This window comes from Thalassophryne amazonica, chromosome 10 (genome assembly GCF_902500255.1).
Source record: "Thalassophryne amazonica chromosome 10, fThaAma1.1, whole genome shotgun sequence".
Taxonomy (NCBI): Eukaryota; Metazoa; Chordata; class Actinopteri; order Batrachoidiformes; family Batrachoididae; genus Thalassophryne; species Thalassophryne amazonica.
In genome coordinates, this window is record NC_047112.1 from 25767141 (window position 1) to 25779293 (window position 12153).

Genomic DNA, 12153 nt, shown 5'->3' on the forward strand with positions numbered 1-12153 from the left:
ATTTGCAGGGGGAATCATTCATAGGACCTTTTTAAAAAATGCAAACAGTACGGCACTGTATGGTAAACGTCTGTAGAAAGCTGTTCTCTAAAACTGAGTGACTGCAAGAAACAGACGAGTGAGGGAAGCCACCAAGATGCTCATGATAACCCTGAAGATGTTACAGGCTTCTGTGGCTGTGATTGGAGATTGTGCATAGTGCAATATTTGTCTGTTGCATCACCTATTACATGGCTTCATGGTAGAATGTAAGAGAGAACTTTGTGACAAGAGAGATCAAATCTAGGCTCAAGTCTGCAATGTTCCTTCTGGCAACATGTACCTGAGAATTCTACTCCCTTAAAAAAAAATCACACACAACATAAATAAATGAACAAAATCCTCAGTTTCCATACAGCCCAAGGGTGCCCAAACTACTGTGTTTGAAAGCACAAAGTAAATGTTTGACACAAAAGTGCAGCAATTAAAGATTACAGTTTAGAAGAGAAACATGTTTGAAGTGTGTGTGTTGGAGGAGATGCGTTGAACTTCATTAAAGGGACAGTACTCAAATAGTATTCATACTTTAGTGGTCATGCAACTTCAAAATAATTTCCTTATGGTGCACACTGCCACCTATTTGTATGTCAATACACCAGCCTTCTTTAGAACCAAATATGACACCCACAGATTCATAAGACTGAAGGTGGAAAACGCACCAAATTTTATCTACTCCCACAATGCTATTTCCATGCCACTGTGCCTTTTTTGTGGACTATATTTCATTATGGCAGTGGTAGGTCCATGACCTATACAGGATCTAGGCGCTCCTGCCATCACGAGCCTCCCAGCTGACTGGGTTATAGCAGTGGGTAGATGGGACTCATTAGCCCTGTTAAGGCGGTCCACCTAGGGGAAGGAAAACCCTGATGTTAAACCCCCAGCCTGGGTTACTGCCCCCGTGCCTCCGAGGAAGGTTCTTTAGCCAGAGGCTAGGAGAAGGTCACTCTGATGTAAAACCTACAGCCTGGTGGTCGCCACAGCCGTCTCAGCTTGTCTGTGCCACTGTGGAGTGCCACCTTGCCTAAAGAGTGGAATTGGTGTGCGCAAGCTCATCCCCACTTTAAGCAACGAGCGCAGGCGGGAAGGAAAGCCCTGCAGCGATGGGATGAGGTGAAAACAGCAGGTGCATGATGGCACTGGGAGCTGCAGTCTCGATCCTGCATGCAGGCGGCTCAGGAGCTATGGTCGTTTGATTGCTGACCCGAGACAACAGCATCATTTGGCAGGGCCCTGGGTGACCAAGCAGCCCTGTTTAGGGATAGCCCTGCTTGCTCAACATGGAGACAGACCTAGAAAAGGTGGTCTAAACATGGCTTGTCTCACTAGACCCGGTTGGCTCACCGCTGCCAACAGGCATCACTACACATGGTGCGAAAAGAAAAACAAAGAACCTGAAAATTGCGTGCTGGAATGTACGCACAATGATGGACTCAGACAATAGCGCTCGTCCTTGAAGACGCTCAGCCTTAGTCGCCAAAGAGCTAGCAAGGCTTGACATAGACATTGCTGCGAGGTGCGCTTTGCAGACCAAGGGTCACTCACCGAGGAAGGTACAGCCTACACACTGTTCTGGTCAGGGAAGGCTAAAGAAGATCGTCGACTCTCAGGGGTCGGGTTCATGATTAAGAGTGCCATAGCACATAGGTTACACAGTTTGCCAGTTGGACATTCTGACCGACTCATGTCACTCCGGCTCCCCATCAACAACAAGGATTTTGCCACTATTGTTAGTGTATATGCCCCAACCATGCAGGCCGACATCGGAGTTAAGGAGGCTTTCTATAGTGATCTGCACAACCTTCTACAGCGCGTCGACACCCAGGACAAGCTCCTCATCATGGGAGATTTCAATGCCAGAGTGGGCCGCGACTCTGATGTATGGAAGGACGTGCTAGGGAAACATGGCATAGGCAACTGTAATGACAGTGGCCGCCTGCTGCTGGAGTTCTGCTCTGCACATGACTTGATGATCACAAACAGCCTGTTCCAACAGAAAGAGAGATTCAAAGCAACCTGGAGACACCCACGCTCCAAACACTGGCACCTTCTGGACTACGTTCTGACGCGGCAGCGTGATAGAAGAGACGTACTACATACCAGGGTGATGCCTAGCGCGGATTGCTATACGGATCATCGCTTGGTCCGTTCCAAGATTGCTTTCACTTTCAAGCACCCTCCTAAGAAGAAAGGCCCACAGTTTAAGAAGCTACAAGTCCACAAGCTGCAAGACATAGACACAAAAATGGAGTTCCAGGCCAAACTAGAGAGACTGGGTGGAGAAGAGGGCCTGCCTGACGACCCTGAACAACAGTGGATGAGATTAAAGACCATCCTTCAGGAGACAGCAGCAGAAGTAGTGGGCTTCTCAGCCAGGAAAAATAAAGACTGGTTTGATGAGTCTGATGCACAGATCCAGAAACTACTAGAAAAGAAACGTGCATGCCACAAGACTTTTTTAGCTAAACCTGATGACCACTCTGCCAAGACAGCTTACAGAAATGCCTGCTCCACACTGCAAAGCAAGCTCCGCATACTGCAGAACGACTGGTGGCTAGCTTTTGCGGAGAAGACACAACAACATGCCGATGCCGGAGACATGTGCTCCTTTTATGAAGCCCTTAAGACCATCCATGGGCCAGCATATCAAGTGCAAGCACCCCTGCGCTCCTCAGATGGCTCCACCCTTCTGACGGACAAGGAAACCATTATGCAACGTTGGTCAGAACACTTTGAAAACCTCTTCAGTGACAAGCGCACTGTGCAAGAGTCATCAATCGAGAAGATTCCCCAGGTGGAGGTGAAATGGGAACTTGATGACCCCCCAACACTTGAAGAGATCCGAAAGGCCACCACGCAGCTGAATCCAGGGAAGTCTCCTGGCATAGATGGCATCCCAGCAGAGGTGTACTAAATGGAGGTGAGGCAGTCCTCGACAAGCTTGAGATTCTCTTCTCCAGTTGCTGGGAAAAGGAAATGGTTCCACATGACCTTCGGGATGCGGTCATTGTCTCCCTGTACAAGAACAAGGGCGACAAATCCGACTGTTCTAATTACCGGGGCATCACTCTCCTCTCAATAGCAGGTAAGATTTTGGCTCGAGTGCTGCTCAACAGGCTTATCCCTACCATAGTGCATGAAAATACTCCAGAGAGTCTGTGCGGATTTCGGGCCAACAGGGAAACCACCGACATGCTCTTCGTCCTGAGACAGATCCAGGAGAATTGCAGAGAACAGAACATGGCCCTTTATGCAGCCTTCATAGACCTAACCAAGACTTTTGACACGGTCAGTCGTGAGGGTTTGTGGAAGATTCTTGCACACCTTGGCTGCCCTCCAAAGCTCCTCACCATCATCCGCCAGCTGCATGAAGGCCAGATGGGACAAGTGAAGTACAACAGGACTCTGTCCGGCAGCTTCCCCATCTCAAATGGCGTCAAACAAGGTTGCATCTTCGCGCCCACTCTGTTCTCCATCTTCTTCAGCATGATGCTTCGTGAGGCCAAAGAAGACTTGACAGACGGCATCTATATCCGCTTCAGAACCGACGGAAGTCTGTTTAACTTGCGGCGCCTTCTGTCCCACACTAAGATCACAGAACAGCTAATCATGGAGCTGCTCTTCGCAGATGACTGCGCCCTCATCGCCCATACGGAGCAAGCCTTGCAGCACATTGTCAACTGTTTTGCTGAAGCAGCAAGAGCCTTCGGCCTCACCATCAGCCTGAGAAAGACAGAAGTGCTATATCAACCGGTCCCCCATACAGCATATACCCCACCCCAAATCAACATCGAGGGTACCAGCCTGAATGCAGTAGAGCACTTCACGTATCTCGGTAGTGTTATCTCAAACGACGCATCTGTTGCCAAGGACCTAGACAGTCACCTTGCCAAGGCCAGCAGTTCTTTTGGTCGACTCTCAAAGAAAGTCTGGCAGAATCATGCACTGCGCCTTTCCACAAAAGTGCAGGTCTACAGAGCCATTGTGGTCCCTACCCTCCTGTATGGAGCTGAAACCTGGGTTCTGTATCGCCAGCAGATCAGATTACTGGAACGCTTTCATTAGCGTTGTCTCCGAAACATTTTCGGGATCAAGTGGCAGGACTACGTCTCAAATGAGGACATCCTTACCAGAGCCAAATTGCCCAGCATGGAGTCTATTATACTCAAACAACAGCTTCGTTGGGCAGGTCACATAGCCAGGATGGATGATACACGCATGCCGAAATTAATTCTCTTTGGCGAGCTCAAGGAAGGGAGATGAAACCAAGGGGCCCCCAAAAAGCGCTATAAGGACCAGCTGAAGAAACAGCTCTCCCTTGCAGGCATTCAGCATCAGTCATGGCAGCATCTAGCTACAGATAGCCTCAGCTGGCGTTCCAGCATCAAATCCGCCAGGCAGAAAGAAGTGAGGCCTCACGCCAGAAGCGTTATAGACAGAAAGAGCGGGCAGCAGCACAAGCCCAGCCTACTCAAGTGTTCATTTGCCCCAAGTGTAACAGGTCTTGTGCATCCCGCATCGGACTTCTCAGCCACCAGAGGGCTTGTAGAAAAAAAAAAAAAGAAAAAAAAAAAGGCCTTCCCACTATCCTCGCAAGCGAGGAAGCTGCCAACAACAACAACATATGTCATACCAGAATATTAGTTACCCTGCCTGTGAAGGGAGAAGGGGATCACATTGGCCTACAAGTCACATTTATTTTTTGAAACATAGTGCTACTGCTTCAGGTAGCAAGATCCAAAATGTATTTAATTGGTGCATTATTTATTTGCAATGCAAACCCACATTAGCAAGCAGAAGCTATTGGGCTAATTAATATTATTTTAAAAAGCACAAAAAAGACTATAAACTGCATCTTGTCACCACTAATCAGAAACAAATATCAAGGAGCAAAATGTGCATGTTGGCCACACTAAAAGTAATCAACTTTTTTTTAAGTGATTAGACATTTTTAAAATATGGTTAGCTGTACCTTAGTCTAACCATCCTCATTATTGTTCTATGGTGGTCCCACAAAGTGCAAACAACTGGAGTGCCAAGTAGTATGAAGGTTATTACCTCTCTTTATTAAAGGTGGGGATCTCTCAGTTTGAGAGCATGCTTTATTAATTTCACTTGTTCTCTAAGACCCAGCATGTCATCCTCATTCAGAGCTTCTTTTTCTCTTTCTTTTACGGTGATTGGCATCCAGCATAATGCTGCATTACCACCACCTTCTATTCCAGAGTGTGGATCAGTGTCATTCAGATCAGTATAAAGGAGCAGCTTGTCACCTGTAGATGAAAATGCAGTATTTTTTTAAGAACATAAGTCACAGGACTAGCCAAACAAGTTAAAAAGGTGTGACACAGTCTGGAAAATATGGCAATCATCAGTACCCCACCTAGCTACGAAGCCACCCAATCTCGCAACATTGGCTGTGTCATGCATGATTTATACCCCTTGTATTTTCATACTCCTGATGCTTAGGAAATATTGGCGTACAGCTGTAGAATACATGACGTACTGAATTTAAGCTTCCACTCATTCAGACTGTACATGTGACTGCTGGACTTAAACAAACATAAGACTTGGAAATCTTCCATAAATTTCTATAAATCAGTACAGGCAGAATTTACACCTAAATCAGATAGATGGATGTCGACTGAGACTTTTATGAAGTAATACTGGCATGTTATGCAAGTGTAATACATGAAGCACCGCTGCTCTGCACATGCCAGGGCTTCCTTCACGCATCAGCTTAGGAACTCTCTTTGCTTTCGTGCCTTTCTAAACTCCAGAAATTCATCTGCAACATTGTATCTCTCTCTTGCTTTTTTTTCCCTCACCTTACTAAAACCCCTGCAACAGATCTCTGCCTAACCCATGATACAGACGGTTGCCCAGTTCCGGATCACCTTTTTTAAAGTTCCGCTATACGGAGCCATAATGCAACTGAATGTCCTTTAATTGTGTATTGTTGTATTGGCTATTTGGATGTTATCTCGCTGAAAAAGTCTGGATGGTGTAGCCCTTCTACGTAAAGTGTGAAGCCACATTATGTGTGGTGCAAACATTTGCCAGAAATGGATCACTTTGCCCGGATGTTTTGATTCCTCTTCTGATCACAAGGATGGCTGGATCCGGTCGAGCTTCTGGTCGTTTGTAGACAAAACATCAATCTTTCCATTGGTACCAAGTATTACCTTATTCGTGCTGATTATGAGAAACGGCGGGGCAAATACTACAGCAGTGATCCGGAACTGGGCAAGTGACTGTACTGGTTGCAGAAATGGATCTGCTGCATGTTATCAGGTCCTATGAAGCTCATTGTTTCAGATTTGAGAAAGACTAAGAAAGGACAAGAGACAAAGGGAAATCCACAACAGTAAGACCAGCACCAGCTCACTGTTGACTACTGTCTTCCTTTCACTTTTCAACCTGTGGCCTTCCTGTTTGGGTCTGGCTACTTCCTGGCATTGCTTTGTAATGGCACACATTCCTTTTGTGACATCATTAACAGTGGACGCTGAGGTCTGTCTGTCAAATATCTGCCATTGGTGAGGGCAGTTATTCCATGTTGTTCCCTCTAATAAACAAAAAAAATGAGATTCAGACTTGACAAAAGTCATCATCAAATCACTTATCGACAATGAGAGACAAAATTTTGCATGTTTGTATTTTCAAGCCCAAATAAGTCAAATGTCTCAATAAAGCTGTCTTATGTTTTGTACAGTGAGGTAATTCATATGTCCCTTTTCCCCCCCATTCCCCCCTTAACTGTCATGGCCTTTGCTTTCTCAATCCTTTCTTTTCCAACCAAATATAAGTTTTTCTTTAAACTAATCTCTTCATCCTTTTCTGGTGCTGGTCTTTCTTTGCACTGAGGGCAGACATAAATGAGTGCGAGCGGCTTCCGCAGCCCTGCGCCCACCGCTGCATCAACACTCCCGGCAGCTTCGAATGCACCTGCCCGCTGGGGCACCACCTGCTGGGAGATGGTAAATCCTGCGCTGGGCTGGAGAGGCTCCACAGCTACGAGACTTACTCGTACGGCTACCGGACGTCACAGTCCTCTACGGAGCGGAGCTCCTACCATCACCACTACCACAACTTGGCCTCTCAGAGCTACCACTCCCACTCAGCCACCACAAGGGGGCGAAATAGAGCGCGTAGCCGTAGAGAGGCTAAGCGGCAGGGCTTCCTCGCATGTCAGCAGGGGTTTGAGGCCAGGGGAGGCCGCTGCTTAGGTAACTATGGAGGTCAGGCAGGGTTTAGATGAGGGAGAGGCTGGACAGTTCAACATGGAGTCTGGTCCTATAACATCTGTCCACGTTATTCTGTGTGTGTGACATCAACAGACATAAACGAGTGTGAGGTGAGAGACATCTGCCAGCACGAGTGTGTGAACACACCGGGGAGTCACAGGTGCCTCTGTCCTTCTGGTTATCGCCTCATGACCAACAGCAAGACGTGTCAAGGTGAGAAATGTCTGTGTCCACATATCAGTGCACTTCAAACTTTGGGAAATGTAAAGAATCAGCCAACTGATGTGTTCATGTTATGCTCCACTACTTGGACATGTTGAATTGTTAAAAACATGATTCACTAGCAAACCTTTTTTGGATTTGACATTTGTTTGTCCAATGAAAGTTTCCACCACTTCCAGTTATTTAGGTGAAATCTGGCAGTAACAATCACATTAACTATCGAAAATTAATACAAAGGAACACATACACTTAGTTTATACCTCAGTCAAGAACCAACAGTTCTGTTTAATCTTGACATTTTCCTGTTATCTTTGTTTTGGATTGGGAGTGTACTCTTCCTCTGATCTGTTGTGTAACATTCTTAGATCCTAATTGACCTTTGATCCTGACCTTTGTTTCTGCTTGCTAACCTGATCACCCATATTTGATCCAGATCTTTGGTCCTGATCAGTTATCTTTGATTCACACTTGCTAAGGTGTTACGTTTCTGCTGACTTTGGTTTTCTTGCTTTGATCCTATATTTAGAAGGGGCCGATCCCCATGATCGTGATCACCCACCTTTAATCTCGAGTACTTATCTTTGATCCTGATTGATGGTCTTTGATGCTTGCCACTTTGTTTTGTTTTTGCCCTCCAGTCAGGATGAAGGGGTCGATCCTGTTCATTGAACTAATTGCAGTCCTGATTACATCATCAAAGGCATCAGGATGAAAGGAAGCAAGATCCACCAGTTCATCCAAATCCACTCCAAAATTAACTGCTTCACCAAATTTATTTGACATCCATTTATATCACGTCTCGTGGTCTTTTGAGACATTCTATTGAATATCTAACAGACAGACCAACAGCAAAAACACAACTTCCCTGATGGAGGTAGTAATGTATACAACACACAAGAATCAGGTGCATCATCTGTTAAAGTCTACAATTTTTTCACAAAGGTTTGGGGTCATCCACTGCACAACAGTGCCCATGTCCAAACCTGAGGTTGTACATGTGGTTGGGCTCATAGAAAAGTCTTGCTTGCAACAAGGATGATCACCATCTACTCCTGTCGAGGGAGGTTGGGAAACTCTGCCTTGGAAGAAGTGGGCAGATCTCAGTGCGTGGATTTACTGACATTTGGTCTGCCTGAAGCAGTGGTTGGCGTACTGAGAGTGTGTTACATTGACTGTTTCCAATGGTGTCAAATCACCACGGTCAGTGAGACTATTATAAGGCTCAGACTTCAGCTTTTCCTGGATGTCTTATTTGTCAAAGTCTACACTGTGACCGTGCTGGGTCTTCTTCTGATTCACCTGTGTGACAATCTGTGTTTTGTTTGTTTAGATGTGGATGAATGTCTCGAACAAGATATCCAGTGTGGAGTCAACCGAATGTGCTTCAACATGAGGGGGAGTTATCAGTGTATTGACACACCTTGTCCTCCAAATTATCAGAGGGATGCAGCCACAGGGTAAAATGCCACACAAGTCATTCCAACACTCATTACAAAGTGCAAGAATAAAATGGCCATTCTGCGTGGGATGTTTAGTTGTAAGAAAATACAGATCCAGTTAATGCAAGAGCTCTGTTTTATCACTTTATGAGTTTAAAACACCCTTCCCATATGTCAGGTGACGGGTACAGCCACATGGGAAGTACATAAAGCAGGATTACACATCATAAGCCATCATCTTTTGCATTGTTGCATGTTGGTGTCACGTCTTATGGTTTAATGTGGTTGATGTCTGCGGAGGTATGGGTTAGGGTTGCAGAAATAGCATGGAATAGGCCACGGAATGTCCTGCCTTTCGTTGTTAGTGTTCAGAATAATAGTAGTGCTATGTGACTAAAAAGATTAATCCAGGTTTTGAGTATATTTCTTATTGTTACATGGGAAACAAGGTACCAGTAGATTCAGTAGATTCTCACAAATCCAACAAAACCAAGCATTCATGATATGCACACTCTTAAGGCTATAAAATTGGGCTGTTAGTAAAAAAAAAGTAGAAAAGGGGGTGTTCACAATAACATTAGCATCTTCTGTTGACGCTACAAACTCAAAACTATTATGTTCAAACTGCTTTTTTTTAGCAATCCTGTGAATTACTAAACTAGTATTTAGTTGTATAACCACAGTTTTTCATGATTTCATCACATCTGCGAGGCATTAATTTTGTTGGTTTGGAACCAAGATTTTGCTTGTTTACTAGTGTGCTTGGGGTCATTATCTTGTTGAAACACCCATTTCAAGGGCATGTCCTCTTCAACATAAGGCAACATGACCTCTTCTAGTATTTTGACATATCCAAACTGATCCATGATACCTGGTATGCGATATATAGGCCCAACACCATAGTAGGAGAAACATGCCCATATCATGATGCTTGCACCACCATGCTTCACTGTCTGAGTTTGGGGGTCATCTCACAAACTATCTGCGGCCCTTGGACCCAAAAAGAACAATTTTACTCTCATCAGTCCACAAAATATTCCTCCATTTCTCTTTAGGCCAGTTGATGTGTTCTTTGGCAAATTGTAACCTCTTCTGCACGTCTTTTATTTAACAGAGGGACTTTGCGGGGGATTCTTGCAAATAAATTAGCTTCACACAGGCATCTTCTAACTGTCACAGCACTTACAGGTAACTCCAGACTGTCTTTGATCATCCTGGAGCTAATCAATGGGTGAGCCTTTGCCATTCTGGTTATTCTTCTATTCCTTTTGATGGTTGTTTTCCCTTTTCGTCCACACGTCTCTGGTTTTTTGTCCATTTTAAAGCATTGGAGATCATTGTAGATAAACAGCCTATAATTTTTTGCACCTGCGTATACGTTTTCCCCTCTCCAATCAACTTTTTAATCAAACTACGCTGTTCTTCTGAACAATGTCTTGAATGTCCCATTTTCCTCAGGCTTTCAAAGAGAAAAGCATGTTCAACAGGTGCTGGCTTTATCCTTAAATAGGGGACACCTGATTCACACCTGTTTGTTCCACAAAATTGACAAACTCACCGACTGAATGCCACACTACTATTATTGTGAACACCCCCTTTTCTACTTTTTTAACTACTAGCCCAATTTCATAGCCTTAAGAGTGTGCATATCATGAATGCTTGGTCTTGTTGGATTTGTGAGAATCTACTGAATCTACTGGTACCTTGTTTCCCATGTAACAATAAGAAATATACTCAAAACCTGGATTAATCTTTTTAGTCACATAGCACTACTATTATTCTGAACACTACTGTATCAAGGAAAATAGACCAGATCTGATGACGAGACCAATGGTTACCCAGAACAAATGTCAAGGAGTTAAATGTCCAGGAGTCAAATGTCCCTCAAACTAGGCTGTTCTGGGTACTTAATATCATTTAATTAACAGTAGTCCTAGAGAATATTTAGGTGATTCCAAAACAAAAGGTTCCTGGTTCAAGACCACTCATGCCCATTCTCCATAAAGTGCAGAGTTATGTCAGGAAGGACAACGTGCAAAATCAACAAGCAGATCCATGCCAGATTTGCGGTAGTGACAGAGCAAATAAATAAAGATGTTGAAGTCAAAAGATCTTACTTGTCCTAGCCTTGATTTAATAATATTCCAGACTAGTTAGCTTAACTGTATAGGCACACAAATGGTGATATCAACAGCATAACTAGAACATTTCTAGATTGCGAGCCTTGCGTCCTTTATGTATGCAGTATTTCTGGCGATCTTGCTGTCTGTGCTGAAACTACATCAGAGGATAAGAGACAGAAATATTGATATGTGCTAACTTATGCCTATGCTATCTGAAGCAGAAAAAAAACACTTAGAATAAGCTGTGGCGATACATCTCTGCTACATTTGTTCAAACATATGAAAGTCCTGTTTGTGTTGTAATGGGACCTTTTCTGTCACTTGTTCACATCGTTGGACTAGGCCACAAGTGCATGTTTAGCACCTGAGCCCCATGCTGTGAAGCTAATGCGCATCCCAAGATTTCTAAAGCGACAGTAGTACTGGACACCCACATAGTTCTACACATTCAAGACGGCAGGCAGTCACAACATTCCAGAGATTACGCCCCTGAGGAAACGATGTTCGAAGGTTTATAAAAAAAAAAAAACCCATAAGAGTGCTCTGAGAGCACAATATCCCCTGCTTGCAAATGCTGCATTGCTACAAGTACTTGGTACATTCTGATAACATTTGTTTTGTCAACACATATCAGCTATTTGCACTTCTACCTCGTACAGTAAAATGAGCTAATTTTAGTGAAGTTCTTTCATAAATCAAGAGAAACATTTCCTGCTAATGAATAACAGGATAGAATAATATATATTACTTCTCAAACTTAAAATGTAGATTCAGACTCTGCACTGAAAAACATAAATGAAAAGGAATTTCCCATCATGTGCCTGAAGTTGAAGGATATGATAATGTGCGTATTACCAACCTATAAGAAAGACTTGTACCATGTTTCACAAATTTCCTCCTAAAAATGTGAGTGAAGTTGATTTCAGAATGTAGGCACCCACTCATGAAACCGACAGTCTAGATTTGTTCATCGAGGTCCATATTCTGCTAAAAGGGGCCCAACTCGAATTATATGGTAATGTGCGTATTACCAACCTATAACAAGGACTTGTAGCAAGTTTCACAAAATTCCTCCTAACAACA

At 44.1% G+C, this 12153-nt stretch overlaps 1 protein-coding gene across 1 annotated transcript in view; it reads left to right on the forward strand.

The window, feature by feature from the left end:
- The window catches only part of hmcn1 (hemicentin 1), a 276985-nt gene that overhangs the window by 263157 nt on the left and 1675 nt on the right, over nt 1-12153 (forward strand). The window contains exons 104-106 of the mRNA XM_034179597.1: nt 6912-7268; nt 7380-7499; nt 8839-8965. Coding sequence (XP_034035488.1) covers nt 6912-7268; nt 7380-7499; nt 8839-8965 — 604 coding nt within the window. The remainder of the gene's footprint in view (nt 1-6911; nt 7269-7379; nt 7500-8838; nt 8966-12153) is intronic.